The sequence below is a fragment of the Mycteria americana genome, chromosome 6, assembly GCF_035582795.1.
Source record: "Mycteria americana isolate JAX WOST 10 ecotype Jacksonville Zoo and Gardens chromosome 6, USCA_MyAme_1.0, whole genome shotgun sequence".
In the NCBI taxonomy this organism is placed as follows: Eukaryota; Metazoa; Chordata; class Aves; order Ciconiiformes; family Ciconiidae; genus Mycteria; species Mycteria americana.
Window position 1 is genome coordinate 38,957,928 of NC_134370.1, and position 17,338 is coordinate 38,975,265.

The window sequence follows — 17,338 nt, forward strand, 5'->3', positions numbered from 1 at the left end:
CCGCGCTGCCTAAAGAATAAATAAGAGGTTGGGGGTTGGGATTTTTTTTTTTTTTTTTAAAATATTATAAATGAAAATGAACTTGATGGAGGTAAAGGTCAGCTTATGAAGTCAACCCCACGCACGCTGTGCAAGCTACTAACTCCCATCAAGGGAATAGCACTTACCAGATTAAGTGCCCTCTGTCTCCCTGCTGCCTTCCCAAATTAAATTAGAACCGAATAAGGAAAAAGTATTGTTAACTTTTAACCCCAGACCCCACACCTCTAAGCAAACATGCCAGAGATGTTCCCTGCCTTTCAAACCACAGCCAAAGGCTCAGAAATCACTCAGCGAGGATGTCTAGGACATGGCATCTCCCACAGGGAGGAAGCAGGTGCCTAGAGAGCAGCACAGCATCCTCCTGGGAGCAGTATCCTAGGACCTGCAGGGGATGGCAGGGACTGCAGCCGCGCCGCCTTTCCCGAAAGCCATGAGCCCCCGAGAGAGGGAGCGTACTGGTCCATAGATAACCCATATTTCACATGTCAGCCTGCAAACTACCGAAGACCCACAAGTGCAAACGCTCCTCCTTCTCCCTCTCCCTTCTGGGAGGCTGGGTCAAGGACACAACTGTGCAGGGAACGATGAAAGGCAGGCAGCCCTGCAGTAGCTCCCAGAAAGCAAGCTCTTCTCCATTTCTCCCCCAAAGTCACTTATTCTGAGCCAGGAAAAGCCAGCAGCACGCCTGTCATTTCTAACACCCCAATTTCTCTCATTTAAGACAATTCTGTTCAGATGCTGGAAACCCTTCTTCCTCTGAGGAAGAGGTCCGTTCCTCTCTATTACCCACAAATTACACAGCAGGGCTCCCTTGGGGTGTGACAATCATTTTCTGAAGGAAGACAGAGGCTGAAGACTTGTTTTGGGAGAGAAAGAATCACACATCAAACCGCTCACTCCTTGCAAGCCTGAGCCAAAAATGCTAGTACAAACTTCATCCCCCAAACCACAACTTCCTTATCAAAGGCAGAGCAACAGATCAAAACCGGGATGCCTCCTTTCTGCATTTTTTCCCTCTTTTGCCTAAGCCTGTAAAGTAGGTTTTACCAAAGCACTGTAGAAACAAATGCAAAGGAGGACGATTCCTCGATGAAGCAGTTAAAACATGTGCCTAAATGATGTTGTGTTCCAGAGCGCGGGTATTTGTCAAGCAGCCATCCTTGGGGGCTCGATTCCCGCAGACAACCCTCCCAGAATGAGACAGCACCTTTGTGTTCAAACCTGGAAACAACAGCAATAAATCACAGTGCTAATCCACGTAAAGACAGCAGCAACGCGTTTCAGCTCCGGTTATGAAGAGCGGAGATGCCAACACAAACTGGTGCTTTTAAATCACCTGTCACGGGCTCAACAAGCATGAGAAATATTAATAGATTTGCCTGGAGAGGCACTGGGCAGCGGGAGGACAAAATAAGTCCAGACATGGGAAGGGAGTAAGAGGTATTTAAAACTTCCTTCACGTAATCTCTGGCTTGCACTCACACCGCCTGGCCTGGATTTTGCTGCTACCATCAGGATTATTGATCAGTTTTTAAAGCTTTATGTCGTCTACAGTAGTCAGCCAAAAAGGACCCATCCTGAATTAATAAAAAGTTCAAGCAGCTCTGCTGAGAGCCTCAGTGATCAGAAACGCCAAGGGAACAACGATTCACTGCAATGCCTTGCAATTAAAAACTACCACCAAAGAACAGCATTATCACAGGATAAAATGCATACACTCACACACATACCCCGCTAATCTGTGGGGAGCTCGCTTTGTTGTGAACTCCAGCCACAGAAAGCAGTGCCTTAGGGTAGGGGTATTATAGATTAACAGTACAAAACTGTCCCGGGTGAATCAGCGCTGCGGGCGAGCAGAGGCATGTAATGTCATTAGCCTGTAACCAATCAGCCTAAGAAACCCGGCTGCCCTCGGCGGGGAGCTGAGGGGGGGGTCCCATTTTCCATATCTGGAATGAGAACAGAAATTAGCAACTTCTGAGACGCAGGAAGGAAGAAGCTTGCAGCTCCGGGAATGAGTTGCGGATGAGCTCACTGTCATTCCTGCTGCGCAGTCCACATTGAGGATGGGATGCCAGCAATCCCTTCTCCTCTGTTTCACCCAGGTTGAAGGTGTTTATCCACCAAAAGATCCCTTCCAGGAGGGCACGCGGACAGGCTGAGTGCCGCTCGTCTCTGCCTCCACAGGAGAACATGGGCAGGAGGATCGCCTTTGACAGGCAACCCGGTGCTGTGGCCATGCAAGATCACGCCGGGAATCAGGGTCCAGCAGCAGACAGCAGCACGAAGAGAGCTCAAACCAGCAGATTAAACTCAAGCTTCAGAGGAGCCGCAGGCTTTACAGCTTCATCTGTTCTGCACGCAGTGACAACAGTCACCAGCTCGCCCGGCAGCAGCTGCTACCCCCAGCGTGTCCCAATCAGGAGCAGCGGTAAATGAACTCAGAAAGCCGGGAGGGACGGGAGGTTGCTTTCTGTGGGAAATCAGCATGCTACGGTGCTGTTGTCCCCTTTGGGGAAGGGAAGAAGCAAACAAAATCCCAGGCACCCGATGACAAGCATGGAGAAAAATTAAGCGGCATTTCTGAAGAGATGCCTCAACGTGGAGCAATGAAACCTGTTTGTTTTCAGATTCTCTGCACCCTCCCCTGGACATTCCCAGCGGTACTCACAGCAGAGCACAACCCCCCAAACCCATCTTACACTACAAGGGAGGGGAGGGACCCAGACAGGATCAGACCATGGGCTGTGACTTGCCCAAATAAACATCAGGCTATTTTTCCATCTCGTAAGGGATTATACATTTGAATTAAGGCTTGTATTATGCGTCCACACCTTGGGACGGAAAACACTGCAGAAGAGCACAGAGCAATCGCTCTTCCAAATCATCTGGCTAAAGCACAACTGCGGTACCCATGCCAGCTACAGCAGGGAAGGCAACTGCTGTGTTACAGGGCTGATACCAGCATTAAGCAAAAAGGACTGATAGAGGAAAAGTTACTGATGGCAAAAAACATTGATGGATTAAAAATTAAAAAAAAAAAAAGATTTAGAAATGTGAAAGTAACACTCAGAAACACTGATGGACTCTTAAGAAGAGTCCACTGTAATCCAGCAAACTCTATCCATCGGAGCTCTTCTGATTAACCTCCTTTGCTGCACGAACCACAGCCTCCAACCCTGCTTTTGGGATCCCACCTACCTGCTTAACGCGCCTCACTCCTGCGACCTCCCACACAGACCTGTCAGGGCCTCTCAGGTCTGAGGAGCACCTCTGTCACTCCTCAGCAGGCTGACTTGTGAACACAGTTCAGCAATGGAAAGCTGTTGGTAAAAGAGAGACCTCAAGGGCCAGCCTGCCTGCGCCCCGTTTCAGCTTTGTGGATTTATGCTACCAACACCTCCCTGTTGACCACCCCAGTGGTCCACAGAAGGCTGTTACCTCCACAGCACAAAAGGGCAGAAGCTGCCCCAGTTCCCAGGCTACAGTACGTGCTGGCACAGCTCCTTCTTCCTTGTCCTGAGAAATGCACCAAATCCCTTTCCATTTGTGACCTAAACTCCCCCAAGCTATGACAGACAAACCCCAAACCAAATCCCCTGATTGCTCCCTGAAGATGAAACACAAACAGGCAATGTGTCAAGATCTGGGGAGTTTGTTCAATTAATAGATTTTTTTTCTTCTATTTTCAACTTTCAAAATATGTTTTCTGAAACAGTTTGGTGCCAAAAAAGAAGTATCTGATTCCTGTATTATTCACTCTGGACACCACTCCGCCAATGATTATCTGTCAGAGGTTTAATTGTGTTTGGAAGCTTGCCAGCAATAATGCACAAGAAGTGTAGGAAAAGCAGGTAGACAGGCACCCATCCAGAGAGGCGGCTCTTCTCGGCGTTCCCCACCTCTCCTCCAAATTAGCAACTGCTTCCTTTTCATGGCTTTTTAAAGGATCGCTGGCCAGGCATCCAGCACCTTCCATTACTGCACAGGTGTTACAAGATTAAGACATCATGCAGAGTCACAAGGCAAGGGTGGAAGCGAGGGTTAGGAAGGGCAGAGAGAGAAAGCAGTCATCATCTGGGCCGTCACCATGAGCACGCTGCCTGCGCCAAGGCCTCCAAGCGTCAGCCACAAAGCTCAGTGGGCGTACACGGATCGTTTGTTTTGTTCTGCAAGCGTGCAGCTGGCTCTGGAGTGTCTCTCCATCACCAATATAGCATCGAGTCCTTCCACCCAGATAACGTGAGGAACTTCCCTTCCCCTCTCATTTTCTTTCAACCTCTGGCAGGTTTTAAAAGGTGGCAGCAGAGGCCCTTTCACCTCATTTTCCTTAGGAAGAATAAAGCATGCAGACTTCAGGAGGGAGAAGATCTGGCCATAAAAGTCCCAGTGGCCTATCTTTTGGGAGTGCAGCTGATCTGTATCATAAGCAAAGCACTAACTCCTTTATCGTTCACTTTCAGCTTGCTACTACTCGAGTCATTTATATCCGCAAGCTTTGCCATGAACCACCAAGACCTGAAATTACAAACAAGCAAGCATCTTGGCTTAGGCACAAGCCCAACACGGGATGCAAGTCAGGGGTATCTCCTCATGACACAGGAACAGTCCTTCCAATTAAATCACTGGTGCCATCCCTCAGAAAGCAATAACAATATAACCATCTCTATGTGGAAAAGTACCATCAATATAAGAGCAAGAAGCACGTATGGAGTTTGGGGAGAAAGATCCTAGGCGTATAAGATGGGAGGTTTCATTTTTATATTATTTTACTGAGCCAAAGTAAATGCCACATAAATGCCAAGAAGCTTTTGGTATGTTCGCAAATGTCGTCTCATGGGTGTTTTGCATATATCTCACACAGTAATCATAAAGCAACAGGCTGAAGAAAGGACCAAAACAGGTCATTGACTCCGCCGTCCTCTCATTCCCCGAGGCAGAAAAAGCTCATCGCTGGCAGATCCTGGACTAACGTCTCTGCTCCCTCCGAAGAACCAAGATCCCCATTGCTCCTGCTCCTCTAGGGGAGTGCTTCATTATCCTTCCCATTACAAAGATCTTCCCAACACTTCGAACCTCTTGCTGCAACTTAAGCCCATTATTTCTCACCTTACCATCAGAGCATGGAGGATAGAGTATCCACTACTGGCAAAAGCTTTCACATGCTTAAAGAGTTTTTCCTATCTGTTGTCATCCTCCTTACTTTTATTAGCCTCAAAACAACTCTAAGTCTTTCAGTCTCAGCTCGCAGACATTGTCTAGCCCTCCGATTATCTTATTGTTGCTTCTGGGCTCTTTGCAGCCATCCATGGTGCCCAAAACTGGACAAGAACTTCAGCTGGGGGCTGAGTGGTAAGCATAGTCAGAGGTTTACTTTACAGACATTTGCCTCTTTCTTTTATTTCCACAGACCCACTCAGCTGGCTTGTGCTCTGGAGCAGTCCCCCATAACCCAAACCCCATAACCCAAACCCTGGTCCGTGGGGCCGGTATTGAGGCAGTTCTCCATCCTGCACCCATGCCACTGCTCCCTCCTGGACCTGCCCTTGTTTGCAGCAGCCCGTTTGTTTCTGCCTGATTTCTCAAGATCATTTGGAGCTCTGTTCCCTCCTACTAATGTGTGCAATTTTCCTGCCTCTCCCCAGCTGGGTTTCATCTGCAGACCCTAAGAGAAGCATGCTTCATACAGTCCATAACGCCCTCATGACCTCCACGGGTGGGAAGGGTATGAGGTTTCCAGCTGAGCTCTGCAAACATGGAAGCAGCTGATCCTTCTCCTCTGACTGCTGCCATGCAAAACCTCAGCTCCTCATAAAACTGCAGCAAAGCCACCTCAGCTGCCAGAGGGTGATGCAGCAGTGGGAGCATGACATTCAGCAATAGTCTAAATTAATCTGTCAGGTCTGATTTCTTGCAAATAAAACTATTTGGGGCCAGATGCAAGCCTTTGTTCAGCTGAGATCCTCTCCCTCCAGGGTCCCCCCTCCTTCACAAGCCAAATCTAGAGATGCTCCCGCTACTGCCATACCGCAAAACCTTTGCTTTAGCTCAGGGTTTTGGGTCCATTCCCCCCCTCGCCACAAATCCGTGAAAATTCATGCGCTTGAGGAAATCAAACCTAGTTGCTATGGTGAAAGGCATTCTGCAAACTAAGAAACAAATACAAGTGGGACATTTGGAGATTCCTGGATTTTTGCACATCTTTCAGGCAAGAATAAAAAAAACCTCCAGCACATTAAAGGCTCCGCTAACTTCCCAGACCCTGCTACACCTCAACCATGAAGGATTTACAGTACTACTTATTTAAGGAAATTAATGATCAAGTACTGCGTTTCTCCAAAGAAGCCTCATCCCCGTGGCTCCTAGTACTGCCTATTATAGCAAAGGCAGCAACAGTTTTTAAGAGCTGGGCTTCGGCTTTGCTGCAGAGATGCCAGGAGGCTTGAGACGCATCCGGGAATACTAGGACAAGGAGCTCCCATCAATGTGACCTACTCGCTACGCTCACCAAACCACTAAGAGGGGGAGCCCAGCTACAGAGCCAGTAAATTAATTCAGACAGACCCAGGAAATTATCTGGCAGAAGGGTCACAGCACCTTTGGGATATCTGCCTACTTTTGCTAATCAATGTGTTCTTTCTTTTTTTTGTACTTAATGCGCTGGGTCCCTGTCTTCTATTAAGGCACTGCTGTAATTCAACCCCTGCCAGCTCCACCGAGAAAAATTGTCCTCTTAAGATCAAAGAGGTGATGCTGTCTCGGCTGGCTGGTGGCAGAACAGCGGTCTCGGGGAAATGAGGAGGCGGGATGCCCACTGGGTGGGAGGCAGAGGGACACACAGCATGACCTCCAAAGGCAGAGGCACCCACAGCACCTCCAAAACAGCTGAACTGCTGGGCTGGAGGGGACTGCGGCAGTGCCAGGGGGCACAGAGCAGCACACAGCTTTGCTTTCCTATGGCACACCACAGACAGCCCTGCCCCAGAAGGGGCAAGGGGATTCAGAAACTTTATAACCCTCTCAGCAAATCCTCCCTCTTGCAGCACTCACGGTTCCTGCTAAAATTAAGTCAGACAGGTGCTGAGCACCTCTGAAAAAAAAAAAGAGCCTTCTCCCCTTTACAGTAAGGTCACCAAACAGATCTCTGTCACATGCAGGCAAGTTAGCACAAACCTTCTGCACTTCCTGCACTGTGTTCTCCTCAGTGCGGTGTCTCAGCCTCCTCTCAATACCTCCAACGCCGCCTCGTTGCTCTGCTCCAAGGCCCAAACACTCCAACAAAGGTATTTTCCCTCTATTGTCTAGTCTGATTTTTCAAATGCCACTTCAGATTCCCGTTTCACCAAATGCAAATAATGTGAATAAGCCTTTTTTTTTCCTGAAGAATATCATCCGTAGGAAAGCATTTTCATGACAACCCCAATTTAATCTCCTTTTTTCCCCCAAGATCATACAAACATGGATCTCCAGTCTCGTCTGCTCAACTGCCACATCCTCCCATCCCACTGTTGCTCTAATTGCGCACTGCTGAGCCCCCTCGATCGCTTCAGTATCCCTCAATAATGGCAGGATCAGAACTGAAGGCAAAAATCCTCTCCTCTGCAAAGCGGCATTACAGCCTTTCATTTCTGCTTTTGATTCTTCTGTAAAACCGAGGCGAGGAAAGCACTGGCTTTTTTCTGATACAGTGATGTTGCACCACAATCTCTCATTCAGTCTGTTCTCACCCCAGCGGATTTTTGTTTGGTATTTTTAACTCTAAACTTTCCAAGCAGCCACCTCCCGTTAGGCACTTGTTCCAGTTGCCAGCCTGACTTTGGATATATCACCTTTATCACCTCACTGAGGATAACAAGATGTTCTTACCCTTGCCGAACACCGGGCAGTCTTGATCTCACCTAACGTGGGTTCTTTGGCCCTTTGATTTAACCTCAGCTTAAAAATACACCGGGAAAGGACTCTGTCTCCTTAAATTCACTAACGAAAGTTACACAGAAAAGGCCTGGGTACCGATGGCTGCAGAACACAAAAGCACTCCTTATCTGCAAGCAGAGCTGGTAACAGTGGCTCTACACAGGAGCAGATGTTAGGGGGTTTATCCAGCACAAGATTTTTCTTTTTCATTGTATCTCTCTATACGGCACTGCATCAAATGTCTTAACCTGCACACCACAGCCACTGCACTATTCTTACCCAGCAAGATAAAAATGATAACAGAGAACACTACCAGATTTGTTTGCTATGATTGGCTCTCCACTAGCCCTGGTATATCAGTCAGTAAATGCACTTTCCCCCTGCTACAAGTGAAAGCAGATACAGTCCCATAATTTAATGCCCTGTAGGCAGGCTTCAAAAGAGAAGGAGCCTCATTGAATTACACCTTGTCTGACCTAGAAGCCCTCCCAGAGCAGTTCTGCAGCCTGGGCGCTGTGCTCCCGCTGCTGGACCAGGTCACGACAGCATGTGTCACTGCCTCGACTGATCCAGTTCCCAGTCTTGCATCCCAGCTTAAAGTCTCCCCTAATGCCCTAAGACATAAGATGTGCAGCTTTCCGCTGTTCTACCTCAGTAGCTGTTCCCTCAATATTTAATCTTGTAAGCTGTTAATGCACAGATCTGTGCCAAGCAGCAGGGTTCATCTTTTTTCTGTGCTCAAAATCTGCTTCCCTCTTGTTTGAATGTGGCAAAGACCACCCTTTTACTCCTCAGACCTCAAGTCAAAAATCATTCCATTTTAACCCAGTAAGAGTCCACGTGGATTTCTTCCTACTGTAAGCCTTCCTTTCCTTTAAAAGTGTAATAGAAAATTTTGGCCAGGTGGTACCTTCGCGTTTCTTTGCATTTTTATTTATTCACCACAGCCTTAGTTTTTTCACTAAGCAAAATAAATAAAAGCCCGGAGGCAGCCAAGCCTCATCTCCGGAGATGCAGGCAGCTGCCCCAGCTGCCACTGTGCCAGGGCTGTACCACTTGGCCAGCTGCGACGCAGGGCACACAGCCACCGCCCGGGAGGACACAGGAGGAGGCGAGGCAGAGGGGCTGCCAAACTGGCATCTCCCCGAGGCCTGGCTGCCCACCCAGCCTGACCCTTCTCTCACAGGGAAGGAGCTGCCGTTGTCTTTCAGCTGTGAATTGCTGCCCCTTCCCTCTACTCTCCAAGAGATGATCCGACTGGAGCAAGATTTTGGTACGTGACTTGGATGTTCAAAGGAGTCGATCAGCTAGCCACTAGCCACCCTAGAAGAAATACATATTGCTCCATATGAAGCAGTTCATAAAGCATCCCCAGCTTCTTGGGACTAGACTAGACAAGCACAATGCTAAAGCGTCTAGCGCTTTCGTGGGAGACACAAATCACTCGGTTGTTGGGGCATACACTCCCTTGGACTTTCAGCACCAGCTAGGCCAGGGAGCCTTTTTCACGGATATTCTTCAAGACAGAAGTAATTTAAACTCCCAAACGCAACTCATCCTACAGGATCTATTTTCTGAGCAGTGTGGGAAGGTACCGGCCTGCACAACCATTTATTAGCACAAATAGGAGTGTATGTTTAACTCTGTGGAACGAGTAGAACAAAGGATTATTAAATAAAATTCCGATTAGTTCTGCTGAAAGCAAAATACCAGCTGGAGCCTGGGGTAACGCAGGCATGCTATCAGCAAACATGCGCTGCCAGCGCATCTGCACACACACACACACACCTGCTCTGACCACGGGGGAGCCTCAGACTGGAACAGCAGAACCTCAGACTAGAACAGCAGAACCAAGGCGTCCCCATCGTGCTCTGTGCTCTGATAGTGCAGGCCCTGCCCTCCACTGGGCAAAGCCTTCGGCCCAACAGCACCGTCGCAGCTGCACAACGGGAACGAGAGCGACAAAACCCAAGTTTGCTGACTTGATGCCCTCCTACCAGTAGCCGTGCTTTGTCGGCTTTCCAAGTAGGAACACTGCCAGCCAACACAGCTATCGCAGAGTCCCACCGCCTGGAAACACACGCACAGCACATTGCTCTACCTACAAGGGGACAGCACCCGCAAGCCATCCTGACTAACTGCAGCCATATTCATTAACAGCCCGTCGTTTAGATCCTATTGCAAAAGTTAATGAAGCCACTTTGCAAGAGGGCAGCCTTCCTGAGCAGAAGATAAATAATGTATCTAAAAGGGGGCTGGGAGGGAATTGGCGCATCCTTGCAAGGTCATGCTAGAATGCATCAGTGGCTGGCTGAGGCTGGGCTCCTCTGGTAAGAAGCCTGGAGCTATTTATGACTCATGTAATTAATTAATGCCAACGGGCGTTCTGCTGCAGGCACGTGGGAGACCAAAGGGAAATACGAAGCAAGCAGGTTAGGAAATGTAGTGGAGGTGGAGGCGAAAGATGACATTTCTTGCGGTAAGACATGCTTTGAAGTAATTATCAACAGTCCAAACACCCAGCAGCTCTTTTGGCTACGTCAGTACAAAATCAATTAGGAGTTTTAAAAATGCATCGGCTCATATTTCAGAGAGCAGCAAGAATAAGTAGCCATCTGAGGTAAGGCGGTTGCATTTCTTAGCACTGCACACCACCAGACCCACAGATCCTCAGACCCCGCAGTGCGGTCCACAAATGGTGTGACCAGTAGAGGGAGCATCGTTAATGCCTTCCAAATCGTAAATGTTTTCGGATGGGGAGCATTAAAGAAGACTGACGGTTTGATTTTACGTCTCTCTAAAGTCTGAGGACAAATGTAACAGACGCAAGCTAAAGGAGCAAAGGGCAAAGTGAAACGTGGGCACACGCCTTGAAAGCTGAGTCCTTGCGGGCACTCAGGGCTCCCGACATGTACCACCTTCCCTTTCTGGAGCCTAGCTCTCAGACACCAGGAGCTAACCAAAACTCGCAGATCACATAAAGAAAGGGACCACGTCTGTGGCTTTCCTGCTTCAGTTTGCAATACTGCAGTCTCACACCGAACACTCAACATGTGGCGATGCTGAGTCATGACACTGTGCTTGCACGGACCGTTTGAGGACAATGAGAGCTTAACCTAATTTTGTCCCTTTGTTTGTCCTCTGCGCAGAGGAGATCAATCAGTTCCACTCCCTGCCTTCAGATCCCCATGCATCCAGTGCCTAATATATTATACAGCAAAACTGTAAACACAAATAAAATGCACCCTTTTCCTCCTCTGGTGCCCTAAAGTCCTTCTGGGATGTCCAACTCCCACCCAGCCTGCATCTTCTCTCATGTCTCTTTGTTGCCAGAATATCTTCTGTCAGTTCCCAAACGTATTAATGCATTGTCCCGTCTCCCTCTTATCATAGCTACCTGCAACAAATCCCCTCACACAATAAGGACTGCAGATTTTATTACAACTCGGTTTTGTTTTCCATTTCTACTTCTCTGTGCTTGTCTTTTCTCTCTGGAGTGTTGCAGGGGCCAAGCACCACAGCATCAGTCTGACACTGCCATCTGGATGAGCAGCAGAGGCTGCCTGCAGTCTCAATCCCGGCGAGCAAAGCCTGGGAGGCTGCAGGATGCTCCCCTTCAAGCCTTACCCACCTCCACGGTCTGAGGGATCTTGCTTCCTACCCTCTGATAACTGCTAAACCCCTCAGATCCTGGCTGGTGGGACTCCCTCCCACTATCTCCTATTTTTCTGGAGCAAAACCATGCAAATCAATAGCAGGGATTAAAAAAAAGAAGAAAAGAGTAAGTGAAATGGCAGTCAGTTTTAGTTTCATAAATATATATGAGTGAGTAGAACAAGAGCAACAAAGTACTCTTTTCTGGTGGGCTGAGAATCCACACGAGCCTGAGTCTCCAGGGTAAAACATGAGCAAAGTAAACGACAACACGAACACCCACTTAGCATTCGTGCTACATACTCCTGATCTGAGCCTCACCAGCTTTAAGAACGCTTCTGTTAAATACTGTAATGCTCCCAATTACGAGTGATCTGGATTGTTTATTTTCTAAACAGATTCCCCCTCCCCCCCCCCCGGGAGATCTCATAAGCCTAAGACAAAAGCAGAGGTGTTTCAACCTCTTTTGGCTATACAATACCCACAGCTGGCTCAATTTCCCTAACTGTTTCATACTGACCTTGAGGATATTTCGGCCATTAAACGACTCCCGTTCCTTGAAAGATGATTTACCAGTCATTGTACTGTTTCGCTCTTCAGCTGTAGAGAGAAAAGCCACCACCAGAATGAGCTTCAGATGGGAGAACTGTGTGTGCTGTACTTTACCCCCCACTCTCTCCCTCCCCAAAGTCAGCTGCCAGCTAATAAACCATCTTTGCCCAGTTCTTAGTGCAAAAACACTTCCACTTGGTTTTAAAGAGAACAAGGCTGAATACACAGGAATTGGTGCCTTTATCGGGATCACCTACGTCACTTGGAGGAAAGACCCTAAATCACAGCTACTGCTAGGGTGATTCTGTAGGGCTGATGGCTCAGGGCAACACATCTGCTTCTCTCTGGCTGACTTTAATCCCACGTCCTGCCAGGGTGAGAGTCAGCACTGCAAGCACTTGCATCACCTGGAACAGCACCAAATACCAGACTGAGCATGACAGCACAATGCCAGGCATGATCCGGACAGCACCTATACAAACTTCTGCTGCCTGCTCCGGGAAGCACATACATGTGGTGTGTATGCTTCTGCGGGGTGGGCACACAGCCACACACACAGACATTAAGAACAGCAACCTAGGCCTATAGCAACTGCCAAATGCCTACATCGTAGATCTATTTCCCCAGAGCACATCTGGATTTTTATATAATCTGTACATGATCTGTTCTTTCCACAGAACATCTGCCTCACTCAGTGAATATATTCAATATTTCTTTTTCATCTCCAGCATTAACTATGAAGTCCCACTCACACCTAGCACACTATTCAAATTCTGTATTGAATATAAAGCAACTTCTATGGCTATCTCTGTAATGCTCTCACCATTGTGTCTGAATGTCTCACATGCCTCATGGGGTTGTTCGGAATATAGACTCATAATGCTAGATGCAGCTGCCCATGTGCCTCCCCTAACAGAGAGCCACATCAGCGCTTTGGGCTTACACCTTCACCAATTTTCAGGACTCAATTTGAGAGCTAAGCCCCATCTCTTCAGGGTTTCTACCGCCTGAGTATGCTTATCTGACTTTAGTAGCACTCATCCCCAAAGTCTGCCACTGGGTACACAGAAAACCATAACACAAACCATCTGCTGTTATCACTGTCCATACAGAGAGTCACAGAGGCAGTAACTAGAGAATACTCGACACAAACCTATTGGCATTGCACAGAGGCCACTACGCCAGAGAAAGCTACAAAAAGCTTTAGTGCAATGCTGTTAAGGCTTGCAAACTACACACCAGTGCCAGAGCATATGCATGTTTGCACACGGAGAACAAGGCTGTAAAATACTGCCCCTCCCTAAACACAATGCATCTGAAGCTGCTTTATAAAGTAATGTGATAAGAATGATGCTACAGACTGCTAGAGCAGACAATCTTTTGGCAGAGACAGCAGACACTATATACGCTCAATAATAGCTCATATTCAGCCTCGTAGCTGTCTGAATCTGATTTAACAAGAATGACACTAGAATCGCATTCCTAAATCAACGGGCAATCTTTAACTTGACCAAAGAGGATCACGTTTTCATCTTGTTTAAAGGTCAGCACAGCACATCAAGTTGTTACTGAATTTCAAATTAGTGTTGGGGCACAGAGAGCCCAAGACCTCGCATGGTACTTGAATGCATTCCCCTCTGGCCCAGATCTTATGAGTGCTACTGGGGGATAGTTTTTCTGAAGCTATGACAAAGCATCTTAGAAAAGATCCAGAAAGTGCTCAAAGCATGCCTGCCTCCTCCAGCTCTGCTGATTGCTTTTTCATTTTCTTCTGGATTTTATTTAGTGACATCCCCCCACAACTTGTAGGTAGTTTTGAGATTAAGAAAAATCAGATAATGTTTAAAAAGAAACATAAAAGCCAACAAAAGCATTTCCCATTCAGAGGTACTACTTTAAATGCATTTCTCAGTAAGTATGAGGGATACGTACCACTTGGATCTTTCCTGAAGAGAGTGTTCATGACTGTAGCATGCAGTTTCACCCTATCCCATTCTTTAAGCATCAGGCCAGAGGCCACAAACCTTTCCACCAGTTGATCAGCAATCAGCTGCAATCTGGGAAGGCAAAACCAGAAAGAACAGAGGAGTGTAAACCAAGGAGAATCCCCTGTGTCGTCAGCTTTTTGCTTTTTAGCCAGGGAGGGCAGCATGTGTGAAATGAAGTCTCTGCACACACACGGGGAAAGGGAGCTAGTCTCTGATAGAAAGTGAACAGAGCCATCAGGATTCAGCTCTAACACAAAAAGTTCTGGCTGTTTCACAAAGCTTCCTCGATCCTCTGCTGCAAATATTCCACGAAGAAGGGCAGATTTAGCATAGCAGAGAGCTCGTTTGCAGTGACAGTTGTTATTGGGACTTGAAGGATACATCTTTCTACTGCCAGGGAACACAATGTGACTCTCCTTACAAATGCTAAAATCTGCAGACCCCCAGGGGGGCTTAGGCACCTTGACTCCTGGAGGACCTGCTCTGCTCAGGGACTGTGACCTGTACAGCGCACCAGGCCAGATCTCAGACCCTCTCTGTCCCAAATAAGCAACCCAGTTGCTGGGCTTAATTTCTGGCAGAGCCCAGAACGTGGTGACAGAAGGCACAAACCCAGACAGCACATCCTGGTGAATGCTCCAGCTTTGGAGCTACTGAGCAAGCAGAATCAAAGGACTTACTGCTACCTTCTTGTCTGGCCTTGGTCAGGGATGAAAGCGGCTGTGGCTGCTGGGATCTGCAGGCAGACCTGTCCTAGGATAGGCAGCAGGAGCAGGCAGGTCATCAGAGCAATGCACTTATGTATCCTACGTCTAAAGAGCTGAAGGAATTTCCCGACTGCTGCTGTCCCCCACAAAATTTCTGCAGTGCCTGAGCCTTACCAAAAGCAGCAAGGATGTGCTAGAACAAGAGCTTCCCATCCCTGAAAACAAGGGAAGAGGATATTACTCTATGCAGAAGAATTCGGGCTGCTCTCACCACATCCAAGGCATTAGACAGCTTTCTGCTCCACCAGGTCCCACCACTTTGGCGTCTCAGCTGCAGTGGGAGAGGTAGAGCATGGCCTCTCTGAGGCTGGCCCCCAGAGCCTGGGGCTGCCACGCTCCAGATGCCAGCTCCTACCCCACCACCGGTTTTGTACTGGCCCTCACGGGCTGCCAGCCCCCATTTGACAATTTCAAGACTCTCAAACCACCAATTGTCATGGTTTTCTACCACTTTCTGGCTTTACATCAGCGATTTTTAAAATTAGCAATGACAAAGATTAAATGAATATCATTACAGACAATACTAAAACAAATTAACAGAGAATAGCTCAAGTGAAAATGGTGCTTTATTATGTTATAAAGTTAATCAAGGAAATAAAACAAATTAGAATGAATTATAATGGAAATTATTTGCCATGTGGGAAGCATCAGAGCATGATCCCTCTCTCAGTCTGAGCCATTATATGTGCAGAAGGGCTTGCCAACCCCTAATCTGTCTGCAGTTATGCAAGCTAAGTCAGGGTAAATCAAATCTCCATCTTTATAGCTTAAGCTGATCAAGATCATCCAAAGATCAGGAAGGAACTCCACCCCTCAGCCATGCCAGGAACTACACAGAGCTAGCAAGACATCTTACATGAGACAGGAAGGCACACACCTCTCTTAAACGTGGGCTGCAGCAGTCTGATCCAGCACAGCAAACCACATGGCTGCCACTCTCCTCTAGTATTGGCCTTGCAGCTGAGAAACTCTGCTTTCTACCTGATTTCCCCATTTCCCTGAGCAAAGCACAGCAGGTTTTAGCAGGGAACAGGTGCACGGAGCTGCTCAGCAATGATTCATCCAGCAGACCAGAAAATGAAGCAGAGCAGGAATCACCATTTGTCCCCTCTTTATAATCACTGTCCAACACTGTGTCTGCTAGAATCTCAAAGGAAGCAAAAGAAGTTTTCACTGCTCTCCATCAACACAAAAATATCTTCTTTTCCCTCCGCAAAGCTATATGTTCTCTGGATGCTTGCTAACAGTTAAGGAATGATATTAGGGGAGAAGTGCCAGATGAATCAATTTGCAGGTGAAGGCAGGACCGGCCTGGGCCAAGGATAAAAACTTAAAATCGCTTGGCCCTCTCTGAGCACGCTGCTATGCAAAAAGCAAAAAAGGTTTTGCAGAACAGAAGTCTGGCAGCCTCCAGGTGCCATGCAAAGCACAAGATCTGGGTTTGGTCAAAACCTCAACTAATAGATCTCTGTGAAGTACAGAGGAGACATCAACCCTTTCTCAGGGGGGAGGGTGGGGGTCGTTTTCAGTTTCAAGGCAAGGTGGATTTGAAGACCTCATTTCTCTCCCCTGCCAAAATCAGCTCTGCCACCCCTAACACACATTAGCATTTTCTGCTAGCATTATGGCTAAGTGGGTTCTCAGCAAAACAGATACAGCTGGCATCTGAAGGAGACCACAGTGCTAGTACCAACAATTCGAGCTGTCTCCAGATGCAGGCAGACATCACTGCCTCACTTTAGGCCCTGCTTACGCTCTATAGGATTTCTCTACCTCAGGTCTCAGGCTTATTTTCAGATGCAAGCAGACTTGCAAGCACTGCACCTCAGAGATGATCCAGAGCTCGGTGACTCAGGAGGAAAGAGGCCCATACCTCAGCTCTCAGAGCTGACACTTCTTCAGATGCTTTCTGCAACAAACCCACCAAAGGGCATTTGGGTCATCCAGCACCATCTGCCTCCGTCTCATCTTCCTGAGTGCTTCTGCCTTGTTTCTCCCTGCACTTCTCTGCTGTCTTCTGGCTGATCTCTAGCTTGTCCTGGTTCTCTACCTGCTCTGTTTGTTTTACCTCACCTCTTTCAGGGTAGGACAGACTTCAAAGTAGAAGAGCCGAGAAGAGGAAAAGATTTCAATTGCCTCCCAGCAATTCTTACATTTTCATTTTCCCACCCATTTCCTTATCCCACTTCCGATCTCTTACTTCAACACAGACTCCAAAGTGCAGTTTTAAGCAGCCCCCCCCCCCCCTTGTCTCCTCAGCCCTCGAGGAAAGGAGATGCCAGAACATGTCCTTTTTTCCCTGAGCCAGTCCCTGCTCACAGCCTCCCTCCTCCAGCTGCACTGATCCGTGCTCCCGGCTAGCTCCTGCTGTCCTCTAGCAAGGGGAACAGACACAAAAGGGCAGCACTGCCAGAAAAAGAG

At 47.9% G+C, this 17,338-nt stretch overlaps 1 protein-coding gene across 2 annotated transcripts in view; it reads right to left on the reverse strand.

The window, feature by feature from the left end:
- Positions 1-17,338, reverse strand: part of ASCC1 (activating signal cointegrator 1 complex subunit 1) — a 38,796-nt gene that overhangs the window by 4,521 nt on the left and 16,937 nt on the right. For both annotated transcript variants that reach the window (XM_075505397.1, XM_075505399.1), the window contains exons 8-9: positions 14,095-14,219; positions 12,131-12,210 (exon numbers count right to left, since the gene is read on the reverse strand). In XM_075505397.1, the coding sequence (XP_075361512.1) occupies positions 12,131-12,210; positions 14,095-14,219 (205 nt within the window). The remainder of the gene's footprint in view (positions 1-12,130; positions 12,211-14,094; positions 14,220-17,338) is intronic.